Genomic DNA, 15,729 nt, shown 5'->3' with positions numbered 1-15,729 from the left:
CTCTAATCAGGTACATACTTGTGCAAAGAAAATAGGTCACAGTGAAACTCGTCCAAACAATAGTACTAATACCATACCAATAACAGAGAAAAATGACTAGATATTTTCTTTCAGTGTAAAAAAATCTGTGTGAACAGCAGATCCCACCTCAAAAGACAACACATAGTTAAGGTGATGACAAGAAGGATATAAAGTGAATCATTTGAAAAGTTTCCGCAGAAAACTGAATATACCCAGTATGTCAGGCAAGCATTGCCAGATATATATTTTTTTTCAGGGGATAAATTTCTGCACAGTAATAATCTGCCACTGAAAGAGAAGAAATTCCCCAAGTATTTAGGAATTTCCGAAACATAATTCAAACTTTGTGAAGCAGAAATGGGAGACGCTTAAGCATACCACAATGGTAAAGTATAAAGCGCCTCAGTAGTGATCTGGTATCTCTCTGTATCCTCTTTCTTATCCATCTGCTACAGAATACAATAAAAAATCACCCCAAAACACACCTTAACCCTTCGACACATTATGTAACAGCACATAAAGCAAACTCACAGCTTTTTCCGAGAGTGGGCTGCATCTAGTAGCCTTTCTTTGTTTTGAGGTGAACTTCACATCCTTCATAACGCAAATACGCTAGATATTTTTTTATGCCATACAGTGAATGCAGTGAATATTTTGTGAAACAGTGAGCGGTGTAGTATATCATCAGCCATTCTTCTGCAAAAATATTTTGCCACAATTTTAGCATAACTTTTTGCCTCAATTTCAAATGTAATGCACACCTTCGAAATAGAAATTATTTTCATGGACCTTCGGGAGTTTACCTTCTAAGTCAAAGCATATTTATGTCGCTATTTTAGTCAATTACGACACTTTGTATAAAATTTCGCACCTTCTTGCCATAATATGTTTGATTTTTGCGGTGGAAAACTGACAGGCTGTCTTCATAAAAACCTGAATATATTATTTAGGTTGAAAAATATTCCATTTCAATTAAACAAGAAATGGTGCATTCCATACATAACCATTTTCGTTGCAAACGATACAGTGTAACTGTGAGCTAACACTGCCCAACAAAGTGAGAACATCGATGCCAGTTAAACATTTATCGTGTGCATACAAATCGAGCTACACTCTAGTCATACCACATTGCATTTGTCCACAAATTTTTCACACAGCAGAAATGCAACCAGATCTTGGGGAATAATTTTTAATTGTGCGGTTCTGGTTGCTGCTCATATAAATGTTAATTACCCTAACTTACGTAAACGACTACTGATATACAGAATGAACACTTGGCATATTTCTCCAAAATAACAAACAAAACATCTGTCCACTGTTGTGACACTAGTGAGGGAATGCAACCACACACAGTATTACTCTTGAAGGCACATTTCTGAGCAGTGCAACAAGCGATGCCAGAAATCATTTTCTGGGGGTTGGGGTGCTAAAACTCACACAAATTGCAAACAAAACAGTGCCAGTGCTGTGGAGTTTTAAAGTACAGGACACAAATAAAAGGCATTAGTACTACAAAAAACAGTCAGTATGTCAAGACCTGTTTTTGGCAGCAGGTTTAACAAAATACTCATGGGAAGCAACCAACAACACACAGGAAGAAATAAAATAGAATCTGAAAATACACTGAAAGACTTCTCGCCACAGTGCAGTGAATGTTTCTAAAAGCACATCAGCTGAACAGCTTATAATGAATTGCAGCAATTACAACACTGACATCAGTGGTGACAGACCCAATAGCCTTCTTGTCATTAACACCCAATGAAAATATGACAAGGCTAGCTTCAGTAACATGTGCAGCTTACAAAGAAGCTAACTCAAACCACAATTTCAGCACAAGTGCTATTCTGACAAAATGGCTGAATATAGTGAGGACACAATATTCCACAAAATATGCCATTTGCATGCAACACAGAAACAGTGATCTGTCAAGTGACACCAGTTCTTCAAATTTTTTGTTCAAAAGACGTAATTCTTAAAGCCTAAATACAAAAGCAAGCCACGTAATCTCGAGGCTCAACTTTTGTTCTCCCCTCTCATACGTTTTGCTAGCAGTATTCCAATGCCAAATTGAAAACACAACACATCCGCAGTTTTCAATTTTGACAGTAAGCAAACAAAGCTGTAGTGATATACGGCAGCACTCCAAAACCATTTTTAAAAATTTCGGGGCAATCAATTGGACTGATGTGGGGGGCATGTGATAGCCTTTGCTTTTCATTGTCCAATGTATTCCATTAATAATAATATTAATTGGTTTTTCGAACAAAGGAAATGGCACAGTATCAGTCTCATATATCCTAGAACACCTGAACTGCGCCCTAAGGGAAGGGATAACGGAGGGAGTGAAAGAAGAAAGGAGGAAAGATGTGCCGTAGTGGAGGGCTCTGGAATAATTTTGACCAGCTGGGGATCTTTAACGTGCCCTGACATCGCACAGCACACAGGCGCCTTAGCGTTTTGCCACCATAAAAACGCAGCCGCCGCGGTTGGGTTCGAACCCGGGAACTCCCGATCAGTAGCCGAGCACCCTAACCACTGAGGCACCGCGGCGGGGCAATGTATTCCATTCCGACTCTATTTTTTCACTCACCAACACTCCAATTCTGATTACATTCCAATTACGCAAAACCTGTCACAATATTATATACAGCAATGCCATCTCTTTAAAAACACAAGTACACTTGGGACAATAAAATTACACCGACAGTCAGGCCACCCTTTTTTTCCCCATCTTCATCATAAATCTGAGACCTAGTACCAGCAATAAATATATTAGACATACTGCTGTTGAATGCCTTTCTTCAATGGGAAGTGATGCCACCCCATATGTCAGATTATTTTTTTTTTTCGTTGACGTAAGTCTGGAAGTCCAATATACTTGTGGCTCTGGAAGAAGAAATGAAATAGCCCAGGACCAGTGCAGTACAAGGGCATGTCAGCGTCCCATTCCGGCAAGGAGCGCGTCAACATTAAAGAATGGCCGCAAATAAAACTAGCTACCTACATAGGTTATAAAGGAACACTTGTCACAGGTCACCTAGCTAGCATGCTGCCAGCTGGTTGTCGACAGGACCGCTACCAAAATGCGTTCCAAAGGGCACCAGGGAACTCAGCTGTTCCTTTAGTGTCCTGGCTCTTTGTGGTGTTTTAAGCTGCACTTAACTGAGAACGCTTTAGAGCACAAGTCACAATGGAATGGTTTTTCATGCCTGTGGGACCGCACGTGCACCATAAGGGTTAGCTTTTGTTCAAAGGCCATGGGGCACAACTGGCACTAGAAAGGCTTCTCACCAGTGTGAATGCAGACGTGTCTTACCAAGTTATCTTTTCTAGAAAAGGCACTGTCACAAAAGCTGCAACGGTATGGACGATCACCTGTATGGGTGCGCAGGTGTCTGACCAGGCTGTTCCTTGTTGCGAACGCGCTATCACAGTTACTGCAATGATACGGGCGATCGCCTGTGTGGGTGCGAATATGCGCTACGAGGTCAGATCTCTTCTGGAAAATCTTGCCGCAGTGGGTGCACTGTTGAATCTGCGTGCCTGTGGGCTTGTCCCGGTGAGTACCATTGCTTGTACTAAAGGATGGCACACTGTGGTTGGCAGGGTGCTTTTCATCACGTGGACTATGTCCAGGAAACACGCCAACGTTGTGGTCTGCCATGACTGATCTTGCATTTCAAAACCAGAGTACTTTCATCAAAACCACAGGCCCTAGATGCCACAGCTTGCTTGCAACTAGAGAACAAAAGCCATATTTAGTATGCAGAGTCTAGGCCCTTCAGTCGAGAAGAACTGTCCAGTGGAAGTAAATCTTCAAACTTTTTGGATTCATGTAAGGGACATGGCAACATAGCAAAGAAATAATTCCCCCCAACTTAGATGCCCACTTATTAGGAGTCTGCGAATATTTAAATTGCAAATATGAATAAAATTTTTTAAGATAAAAAACAAACATTGCACAGACTTCTTTTTTAAAAAAAAAAGTGTATATCCTTTGCAACCAAAAGATAAAACACTATACTGACTCAGCACTATAAAATATAAAATGGTGTGCACAGAAGTGTATATTGTATGATTAGACAGCATTAACCCAGGTTTTTAGTAATTTCGTGATTTCTAGCTCTGATCCTTTTTATATGTAAAGGAGGAGAGATCAAGCTAACAGAAACAGTACTTAAAAGTATGCCACAGGTGGAGAAACAAAATGAAATCAATGAATTCATATTAAGCAACAATTAAAGGTAACATTATGGGTAGCAATACCTAATTAATTTGAATTTCCAGGGACTGGAAGAAACTACCGATTTATCCAACGGTTGAGTTATAAAACGCCCCCTCCCACATTACTTATAAAAAAAATTGCGGTAAATCCTTGTGAGGAGGCTCACAGTGCAAACAGTGATAAGCCCGTGACAAATGTGCAGTTTCGGCGTACTGGAAGAACAACACAGACACAATGTTTCCCTAATTTCCTCACAAATCAGTTTTCCTTTTCCATATTAATAATATGTTAAGTTGCAGAAGTATTTCTCACATGTTGCGAGGCATATTTTGGGAATATTTTCTGGATGCAATAACTGCTAGGACCTGATTCATCCAATCTGTTGGTCCAGTTGGATCCAGTGAGGTTGAATTGGTCGGGTGGCTAAAAACACAGCTAGAATTAATTCGAAGATCCAAATGAAACCAGTTCGAATGTCCAATTGGATCCAAAAAAAAATTCCCAAACTTTTTTTTTCTGACTGTGGTTAGTGTAGCAGGGGGTGGTAGAAAGTTAAATGGCCTGATGAGATTCAGAAGTTTGCGGGCATACAGTGGGCACAGCTGGCAAAGGACAGGGATAATTGGAGAGACACGGCAGAGGCCTTTGTCCTGCAGTGGGCGTAGTCAGGCTGCTGCTGCTGATGAAAAGATGTGTTCTCATTCTGAGATAGTTTGAACCAGGTGGTCACCCATCATGCTCTCAGCTCGTGTGATGTGACCAGCCCACCTGCCGAAATTTGCTAAACATCCAAGAAAATCGGTGCCTGGGTGATAGCAGTCGACCCAATGAATGACAGAAACAAATGCCTTTGTACAGTTTACCTGCCACCTTAAACTTAATGTTTGGATAATTTGCCCAGATATTTTGGTTCTGCCATGAATGGATCAATGAAAGTCAGCACAATAATCGATTCCCGCTAACTAAATATTTCAAAACTTTCGAAAATAAAAAACTCAGATACTAAATTCTCGAACTGAGTATGAGCCGAATAACAAACATGTTCAATTCGATATAGGAATTTCGAATATTTACACTGCCACCCTTATTTTCAATATCGACATCCTCTCATAAGTCTGTATCTGACACAACTTCAAGGCCTCAAACCGTTCCGACTCATTCCAGTCACTAGAGTACCATTTTAGAACTAAGGTATCAAAACAAGCAAATGAAAGCACACATGAAGTACTCTTGCCAGAGCTATTATTAATATTATTAAAGAAGATTATTAATGTATGCGGGAGTTTAACATCCCAAAGGAACTCAGGCTATCAGGGACACTCTAGTGAAGGGCTTCGGAAATATCGACCACCTGGGGTTCTTTAACGTGCACTGACATCGCATAGTACACATATTAATAAACAAGAGGCATACACCAAAAACTTTTTCGTTAATTTTACAAGACTGGCTTGAGACGGTTCTCAAAGTCTGCTGCAAAGGGTTCCATATATGTAGGTAGCAGCCATTTTCAGCAAAAAAATTCACGGCAGTAGTAAAAACACATTAATTTAATGTGCGCACATGAACGAACTGTGACTGGAGGGATTAAAAAGTGCACAGTTGTGAAGTGAAATTTCCTTCTTTGAATTCTGCATACAGTTCGCATTTCAGCTGGCAAAAAGTGCATGTTACCGGCAGACCGTAAGAGTGCAAAACCCTCCTATCTCAAAGCTGGTTCATACCTCGTCACATACCAAACTAACATACACTTAGTAATAGACATAAACATAGTTTCCATGTTCAGACACAAAATTTTTTAAAGTAACACGTAAAGATAAGGAAGATTTTTAAAAATTACAGGTAAAGATGAGAAAGCTACAGTTCATTCTGCAAACAGACACGTGCTGTTAACACAAACCGAAAAGTGGAATTGACGTCAAGGTTTGAGTTAAACTCATGTAGCAACACATACTGTTTAGCCAGCTAGTGTCAGCAGTGTCATACACATAAAAAATATCATCAGACTTCTATGTGCACTTCGAATAAGCAACCAATTATGGCTTTTGCTCAAGAGCAGGTAAAACAGAACTGGTTAAAGTTCAACACCGAAAATCTGCTTGAACAGTAATAAAAGCTGTTGCTTTAGCTTTGGTAGAGATACTTCATACGGTCTCAGACATCACTAAAGCAAAAACAAGAAACGGCAGAGAAAATAAACAAAATTATCAGAAATGTGCATGGTACTGTAACAACAAAGACAAGTAAGGCAAGACATTTCCAAAAACTAAAAGCCCTTTAGCACCAGAAACGAGATCAAGGATGTTTCACCGCACATACATCCATTCAATGGCTCATCATTGCACAGAATGTATTACTTTTACTGCACCTTATTAATTCAGCAAAAATCTTGAATATTACGGGAAAAAAATATTCTGCTTGCTCTATCAAATGACAACAAGGTGACCTGCATACTTATATCCTTATTTATGCTTAGGCCATCTTGCTCATGGTATCTTAAAACAATAACCGTTATTGATGTCTCAGCATCTGTGCTCTCAATAAACGTGTTATTATCTACCCCACTTTGTCCGTATAGACCACAGACTAAGGTCTGTAAACAAGCTATTTTAGAGGCTATGAACATCAGGCAATTGAGTCTATGAGGGTTGGGGAGATTTGTAATTGCAGGTTTCTTCACCTGGTAGCATATATTCCTTGGCTCGTTGATATTACCCTGCAAAATTAACAGAGAAAAGCAGCGGAAGTAAAATAAAAACTGTAATGCCCAAAGCAGCGATGTTAATATGCTTCCTTTATATATGACTGCACTTTGGACAACACATAAAAAGAACTCAAGACCATTCATTACATAAAGAAGCAAAAGATATGAAAGAATTTGGACAAGAAAAATATGCAAACAGCCACCGTATGAAAGAATCTGGACAAGAAAAATATGCAAACAGGCACTGTGCTTAACATACAACTACCTAGCTTATAGTATGGTTGGAAATCAGTGCCTAGAGCCGCCCTAGGCCGCAGCTCACTTTTGAAGGTCAGTGGCTGCAAATCGGGATTTTGGAGCTGGGAAACAGTGAGGCTTCCCCTAGCAAAAATGTCCCATAGAAATGTGTACTGGTCCAATACAATATTTTATGGGTTTTGTTGGTGTACCTACTGGTTGTATTTGGATTTCTACTGGTTGTATTTGGATTTCTACATGACCAGTAGAAACTTGAACTGGTCCCATAGCTGGTACATATTGGCTTTTACTGGTCAAGTAGACATGGTTGTATTGGTTGTATCTGAATCTTTATGGGCCCAGTAGAGACTGATATTGGTCTATCTGCATGCACACTGGTTTGGACATGCTGTACTAGATCTACTCAGATGCCTATCAGGCACAGACTTAATATAGTTTAAACTGGTATCCAATCGCTTTATTTCTCCTAAGAGGCAGTGGTACCAATTTTGTATGCATTTGCATGACACCCACTCAAAACTGAAATTTTACAGAATGCAACAATGGCTTAGTTTGGGCTAGACGATAAGTTTTTTGAAAACATAGCGCAAAAAAGGCACAATGTATATTCAACATGGTGGCTTTTCTAAAATAAAGTTGCAAGTTAGCGCCTGCCCCGTCCACATCTGTGTCGTCCGTGTCTTTTTTGCACTATGTTTTCAAAAAATTACAGAATGCACTGTAATGATTTGGCAGAGCATGACAAATTGTCGCAGTTGAAGTTGTAAACACATAGGAATACAATAATGCACATGTGAGGCCAGAGATAAACAGTGAATGTTTACGACTTATGAGTCTGGCACGAAACACAAGAAAGGTGAAAACAGCAAACAAGCTATCAAGACTACTAAAAACAAACTATATGCAATGAAGAAACAAATCCAAATTGCACTAAAAATATCACACACTACGAATATAAGGAGACTCTCAGTGAAAAACCACAAGATGAAAACAGCAGAAAAATTAACACACTAACAAGAACAGGCCACTCACAGTGAAGAAACACAAGATGAAGATAGTAGAAAAAAAACATCACACAATGACAAAAGGTGAATGAGATTGAAGAAAAACAAGATGCAAACAGGAAATACCACACACTACAATGAAGAGATGATTGACACTGAACAAACACAAAAGATAAATATACAAAAATATTACAACCAATATCCCTTATCCCACAGTTCAGGTGTCCCCAGATATGCTAGACAGATACTGCACCATTTCCTTTGGAAAAACCAATTTTCATTTTCATTTCACTGACAGTAAATACACTGCAAGAACCCAGTTCATTTGCAGTCTTAGTAAGGGCTGTACCAGCTAAAGTGTGATGCAAACCAAAAGAATAAAAAATAAAGAGAAATAATAGAAGTGAAAATAACAAGAAAGCCATTCATTCAGTCCTTCTCAAATAAATTTGGCATGTCTCCAACATAACACACACGGCCAACATCCATGGCGACTGAAACACTGCTAACCTTGTCAGCAGCCAGCACTACCTTCTTGGAAGTTTTGGCACATTTGTGGATATGTGGCAGATCCCTATAACTTTCAGAAGCCAGGCATGTACACAACAACAAACAAGTGCTGTCTGGCAACTGAAATACACTCTCCAGAATGTAGTACTTTCCCTGCACACATCTGAATATACAGTTCCGTGTCTTTTTTGCGCGCCTGTAACCTTCTACATGAAGACGTTGTCCATGAACATCCATGCGTTTAAATTTCATTAATGGAAGAACCTGTCCAAGCTTCTCCTGGACAGCACAGCGCACCTGCTCATCCATTTCATTTAACAGAGTGCCTCTTCCCAGTGGCTTTTCAGTGGAGCTTTTGCCTGCACATGAGGAAGGCATTAACGTGTCGTACACAGCTTGCACTTGAGATGTTGGATTGAGAGTATTTGCCAGCTTTGTTATTTGGAGTCTCATGGCAAACCGCTCAAGGATTTGCAATGGTACACCATTAGCATCGCTAATGAGCTTGAGAAGCATGCCATTTCCGGACTCAAAAACAAAGGCCGACTGCGACCACAGCGGCCCAAGCTCCAACACGCTCTTTGGCAGATGCAGGAGTTGATGCACGTTGAAAGTCATTGCCTCACGACCATACAACTCCTCCATACTAAGCACAAAGCATGATAGTTTATTCATAGCTTCATGGATGTCCTCCTTCGTCATTCGTCCTTGAGCAGGATGTAGACCGCTGCCACGAGCGAACAGAAATGGTGCAAATACTCCTCTGGCAAGATGCCTTCTAGACAGGGAACAGAATAAAACAGAAGCCACCATTTCCACTCACTTGCTTTCCATAGCGCTCTTTCCCCAATGCTACGTGGCAGCCTTGAAAACCACTGAGGGGGCTTTATGCTCAATAGCCTTGCGTTGACTTGACTGAGTGTGGCAGGAACTCCAATGTATGAAGCAGACTGGACACAGCCAAACCACGTGTCTGCAAGCTGCCTTGTCACGCCTTCCAGCACGCAATGCATGTAATCCGGGCAGACTCCCCAGACAAGGTCAAAGTCAGGTAGGCGGGCTAGTGGTGAAAAGCCCTTCACACCACGTGATGGCTCTCCAGATATCAGTGATGATTTCATATCACTCCTCACACTTCTGTTTGTCCTTGGCTCAGGATGACCCCCATCATCTGCCACTGGGTACTTCACAGACCCTGTAATTAGGACAGTAGAAAGATTTGATTTGGCTGGCAGGTTTCGTGCAATTGTGAGCAGCATAAACCTTAACGGAGTTTATTTTTGGCTAGCCTCGGTTGTATTTCCAGGCCCATGACTAACTGGCCAACATGGCCCAGAAAAGTGAAGGTAACAGGCACAGGCATGCACAGTGGGGAGGGCAAGGGAGCAGTGGCCCCCCAAACGACATAGGGAAGGAGGACACAAATTTTGTGCCATATTTTGTGCCCTGCTATCCAGAAGACAAACAGGCACTACATGAACTTTGACTATCCTTATGGAGAGACCTGCACAAACCTATGGCAACAGGCTTTTAAAGCCAAGAACAAGCTGATGCATGCTTTATTACATGGGCTTGTTGCAAAACTATTTGATGTAATGTGGCAAGGCTATACAAGGCTTACATATTTTCTCATATAAACACGGCAGTAACTTCAGCTTCGCTCTGAGTTGATGGCTATACAAATACAAGTTTAAATGAAAGCCCAAAAATGCTGGTCCACATTCTGGTAAACAAAAATTTAAGTTCTAGAAGCATACTTACGGTTCACAAGAACACCTTTATGATGACAGTAGCTGCATCCGTAGTAGCCGTTGAACTGCTTGATATTTAGTACAGCTGCTCGTGCCGGAGCATCTACACAGCAGCAGGTAAACTTCATATTTGATGAATACTTTTCCCCGTCACATTCCCAATTCACTGCTCTACGCACAGTTTCTGTGAAAACTTCCAGGAAGGACGCCATGTTTGGGTGGCTTTTGCCAAAATAGAGGCCACACAAGAGTACATGTTTCCAGCGAAGTGGTACTGGTAGCTCATTTACTACGGCTTGGATGGGCCACAGTGATGATTTACTGCATTTGAATGCTCTAGCTCCATCCGTGTTGAATGTAAGCGATACATCAGACCATGCAGCCTTCCCCATCTGCCGCTGGTAGAGCTTCCCATCCGTTATGTCTCTAATAACCTTGTTTTCTGATGGACCAGGATCAGATGCAGTGGCCCGTTTCTTTTTTAATGATGTCAGCAGGGTCTGGGCCACAGTGTCATTTGTGAGCATCACCTCGAGCTGCTTTTCAATGCTTACAGTGGCGAAGAAATTTTGCGCCGAGTTTGATGTGTTGCAGCTGGGACATAAAAATTCGCGCTTCTCGGGATTGGGAATAATTGCCCCACATTCTTCGCAAAAGTAGTGTCGTTTTACCATGTCCGCCTCCCAGCGCTTCCACACTTTCCTCAATAAATACTGAGAAGTGGGTAGGATTGGTTTCCCCAGAAAGAGGTTTATCACCCCCACAAGCTTCTCCATGTCGACCCAGTTTAACCCAGATGATGATGTGTACGCCATCAAAATGAACATGGCGTCTCTAACTGTTACGTCTGAGTTCGGCAGACGCTCAATGGAAAAAAAATCACTGAACTCTCTATCACTGTCGCCGTCGTCCGCAGAACGGCAACTGTGCGAGTTGTCTTCGTCCGCGTTTCTGTTACAATGGTCAGCGACATCGTCTTCGTCCGCAGAGTGGCAACTATCAGAGTTTTCTTGGTCCGCATTTCTGCAGCGATCATCGCTGAAGTCGTCTTCGCCCGCAGAACAACTGTGCACGTTGTCTTCGTTCGCAGAACAACTGTCCGCGTAAATGCTCTCTTCATCCGGTTTTCTGTAGCAATCGTCGTTGATGTGGACTTCGTGATCTTCGCGGCAGTTTTGTTGCTCTCGAAGATCACTGACAGAGGCATATGGAGTTGCGATTTCTGAAGACTGCTGATCAATGACGGGATTAGCAGTTGGAGGCGAGTGGTTTTGGATGCCCGTTTTCGGAAAAATGTTCGGTACCGTTGCAGGAGGTTGACGTTCTTCATCACGCCTCTTTTGGTAGAGCAACGTTGTCTTTGGCACAGCGTATTCTTCGCCCGGTTCTAAATACCTTTTTCTTTTCTTCGCTCGCCGTGTGCTTTGCATTTCATCCATAACCTTCCTTGCAGCGATCATAACAACAACTGGATTGGATTGGATAACAGTCAGCTAAGGAATGGCCATGACGTTGCGGCCAATGTATACGCACCATATATTTACACATATCTATACTGATAATAACATTTCACTTATAGTAAAATTTATTGCAAAAATTATAATTTGTATTTATGCATATTTTGAGTTTTTAATTACACTAAGACAAAAATATAAAATAAATATAGAACTGCATGCGTGGCTATCATCATCATCAGTACGCCACCACGTTTGTTAGCCACCCGAGGCCTGCCTTCCTTCCGCCTGACCGCCCAAGCCGCAGTGCACGTTTCTGTTGTCAGCGCTACGTGGGTGCAGTCGTTAGATCTAGTTCATTTGGCGTAGTGCGTGTTATCGCGATGTTCGCGTACGTAAGATTTCGTGACGACGACATGAAGACTGTTCTTCCGATCAGTCGGTTCCGCAGCTTCCAGCCGAAAGGCCTGAAAGACTTCGCTACAAACAAGTGGTACGAGGTCTTCTGGGAAGATAATGAGCAAAGCGGTTATTACCAAGCCCAGATCGTGCGACTGTTTGGTAAGTGAGCTAGAATATGTGCCGCGTTCAGTGATTTGCAAGCCTAGATAAAGCTTGTTTATTTGCTTATCTCGCAGACACAAAAGAAGAGGCCGAGCGCCAGAAACGGATTCCGGTGCCGCCGAGGCCGTCGGATACAGAGACGGAAGAAACGACGCCGTCGAGTGATGATTATTTGCGCGAGGTAAGTGCGTGTTTAGCGCGCGCACATTTAACATTCGCTGCCTGATATTTTATCGAAATCAGGCCGCTAGTTTGTGTATACATTGCGCTGTATTGTCGGGCGCATGACCAACTATGCCATGCCGCTGTCGGCGACTGTCGGCATGGTACCGGCATGTATTGCCGGAAAAGCACCACTAAGCTCTCCGCTTTGATCTCCTGGGCGGCTGATTGCCACTGCCTTGAACTAGGAGGCGCATAATATGCTTACAAGCCCGTACTACACGTCGTGACAAAGCATATTTAGGCCTTGTTGTCGTGCAACTGTGTAGCATGCCCGCACTGTGTAAAATTCTCACTGCATGTTTGCTTGATGGGTACTGATTGTGACATTTTTCTAATACTGCCATTTTCCCAGGTGATGAGGAAAGCTGCAGCTGAGAAGAAGAAAAAGAAGAATAATTCTCAGCGGATATTGCGAGAAAAGCAGTTGCAGCAGCTCATGGAAAATGAGCCTGACGAGCAGGCACATGAGCTGGAGCAGCTCAGGCGCGAAAATAAAGACCTTCGTGAAAGGCTCAAGACGATGGAGAAAGCGCTATGCTCTAAAATTTTTGATGCAGGTTTGTGTCATGCTTTTGTGTTATGCACTAGTTAGACTGATAGAGCATTGAAGGAAAAGGCAAAAAAAGGAACAACAAAATGCCTATATGCATTTATCTGTCGTGCGTTTTTATGCATGCAACACCTCTTAGCGTTGGTATATTGAAGTGAATGAAGCATATTATGGTCTGTTATGTTTGGCACTTGTATGTAGTCCCCTTATTATTTTTTTCCTAGAACAACTGATGAGCAGGCATTGCTCCTGCAAGCAAAAAAGGCCAGAAATTCGTACATCTGAAAGGGTGCCCGCAAAGGGTGCCGTCGAAAGGATGCCCGCATTATCTGCACCACCTGGACCAGAGAAAGTGCCCCCAGCTGCACCAGAGGCCAAACCTGCTGACCCGCCTGCAAGGGAGTCACAAAGGCCTGTGGCAGTGCTGGCCCCACCTCAGCCATCACTAGGCCACAATCCAGCCACACCAGAGGAGTGTGCAGCTGACCAGCTTGAAGGGTTGCCATTTCAAGCGACTGGCAGCAAGGTATGGAAAAAAAACTGCTGCAGGTTATTGTGGTCACTGTACTGTGAGACCTTGTGCAGTGCCCCTTTAATGACGGGAACAGGTCCTCTTGTGCCAAGGCATGGTCTCTATGGAGAATTTGCTTGGCAGAAGTACATTATTGTTTTCTTTTGATTTGTTGAAGACTTAGCTTTGTTAGCAAAATTGTTCATCTGCTGTTTAATAACTAATCCGTTTGCATGTGCTATTCGGGCATATTTTTGTAGCACAGTTTGTATGACACCATAGCGAATGTGCAAATCTCTATTTTGTTTTCATTGTCAGTAGGTGTTTAGTGTAGAAATCAAAGTTGGTTATGTCTTCCTTCTTTCTACTAAACACCACACTGTTAGTCTAGTAGTGTTCTGGAAAGGTAACTACTGAATTGACCTCAATCTGGATATCCTGTTGGCACAGTGTAATCTTCCAGTTTCCTGACATCCTTTTCATCTCAGGGTTCTGCGTTTATACCAGACCATCGGTATAAACACAGGTGTGTTCTTTTTCTGCACAAGAACATTCTGATGTTAAGAGATTATGATGAAAGTAAAAACCTCAGTCTTCACACTGATGTCGAATGGGCATTCGCACTGCGTGCATGAAAAGAGCATGATTAGGGCAGGCACTTTCTCGCAGCTGTCTGGGGCCAGATGCACTGAACCAGTGGGTCATACAAGGGGTGTTCATCATCGTTTTTTTTTTTACCGTTCGTTTGTAACGTTTTTTTAAAAACTGTGCTTGGTAGAAAATTAAGCTGTACATGTCACCTACTACTTTTGTTTTTCAGGTGTTTTTGGGGCATGGAGTGTCGTTGACCAGAGAAGGTTTCAACCATTTGATGTCGAGGCAAAAAGATTCGGTTTTTGTTCGCGAGGCCTGCGTTCAAATATTCTCCACTGCAGGCCTTGTGGGCAAAAGCATCACAGGGAACATGTGCAACAGGACAAAGGCAGACCCCAAACCCCCCTTGGACCAGCAGAAATATGCTGCACTCAGTGGTATGTGCCCAATTTTTGACAGCAGATATTCCAGACGGACCTTACTGAAGTGAATTATTAAGTAATATGGCTCGTTTTTTTGTCACTATGCTTCTGTGCAGAAGCTACGCTGCAGTAATCAACATATTTTGTAGTGAATGCAGCTTAGTCTGTAACAGGCCATTTATCTGCACAGCTGCTCCTACAGTTGGTTCATGGTGATTTTAAGTGCAATAATTTCTTCTTTCCTGTGGATGTGATTGATTTGGGTTTCTTTGCTCTTACAGCATTCTTCCAGCACTATCTGGAAGCAAGGTATGAAGCCGACGAAGCCAGGCGGCGGCATCGTAGCCTGAATAAGATTGTGGCGGGCAAGCTTGCCGACGTCATGAAAATGCAGAGGCGAGATGTTTAAATAAAGTGCAGTCTTTACATTGTTTCTGCTTGCTTATATTCCAGATGTGCTCTGCCTGGCTAAAGTGTGTGCAGGCAAATGATCCAGTTGGGACCTTCTAATAATGTCCTTGTTGGCATGGTGTCAGTATAACATGTCTTTCTCGTGCAGCTTTTTTCAGATGCTGCCATTTCGAGCTGCATGGAGTGGGCCTTAGGATTGGCAAGACGACGCAGCGTCTGAACAAAGCCTTTGATCACATATGCCATGAAGATGGGGGAATTTGCAAATAAAGTATATACATTGTTCGAATCCCTTGCACCTGTTTGTTTTGCTGCCAGAGACCAAAACTTGTGGGCCAGTATGCTTACTGGACCATTATGGTTACTGGTGTGATGACCCCCATAATGCGCAGGTCCACACGGGACGGAGAGGCAAAGAGACACCGTATGGCTCAGTTTAAACAAACAGGTATATTCAATAATTACACATGATGAAGATTATACATCAGAGGCTGGGGCGTCCGAGCTTACGTGCCGACGACTTCATGG

The 15,729-nt window shown here is 42.3% G+C and overlaps 1 protein-coding gene and 1 pseudogene across 1 annotated transcript; one reads left to right on the top strand and one right to left on the bottom strand.

Moving 5' to 3' along the window:
• Nucleotides 1–8,488: 8,488 nt before the first annotated feature.
• Nucleotides 8,489–12,021, bottom strand: LOC144112590 (uncharacterized; annotated as a pseudogene).
• A 29-nt stretch (nt 12,022–12,050) lies between these two features.
• Nucleotides 12,051–15,490, top strand: LOC144112591 (uncharacterized). Its single transcript, XM_077645386.1, has 6 exons — nt 12,051–12,485; nt 12,563–12,669; nt 13,066–13,270; nt 13,488–13,789; nt 14,595–14,805; nt 15,072–15,490. Exons 1-6 carry the CDS (start codon nt 12,143–12,145, stop codon nt 15,197–15,199), a joined length of 1,296 nt encoding a protein of 431 aa, XP_077501512.1. The 5' UTR covers nt 12,051–12,142; the 3' UTR covers nt 15,200–15,490.
• Nucleotides 15,491–15,729: the final 239 nt, after the last annotated feature.

The sequence above is a fragment of the Amblyomma americanum genome, unplaced genomic scaffold, assembly GCF_052857255.1.
Source record: "Amblyomma americanum isolate KBUSLIRL-KWMA unplaced genomic scaffold, ASM5285725v1 scaffold_428, whole genome shotgun sequence".
Classification (NCBI taxonomy): Eukaryota; Metazoa; Arthropoda; class Arachnida; order Ixodida; family Ixodidae; genus Amblyomma; species Amblyomma americanum.
The sequence above is the reverse complement of the archived record's forward strand: the minus strand, read 5'-3'. Positions and strand labels throughout refer to the sequence as shown.

Coding starts and splice junctions, on each gene's coding strand:
- LOC144112591 (XM_077645386.1), top strand. CDS start 12,143: ATGCGTGGCTATCATCATCATCAGTACGCCACCACGTTTGTTAGCCAC. Junction 12,670..13,065: donor GTGATGATTATTTGCGCGAG/GTAAGTGCGTGT, acceptor CCATTTTCCCAG/GTGATGAGGAAAGCTGCAGC. Junction 14,806..15,071: donor GAAATATGCTGCACTCAGTG/GTATGTGCCCAA, acceptor TTGCTCTTACAG/CATTCTTCCAGCACTATCTG.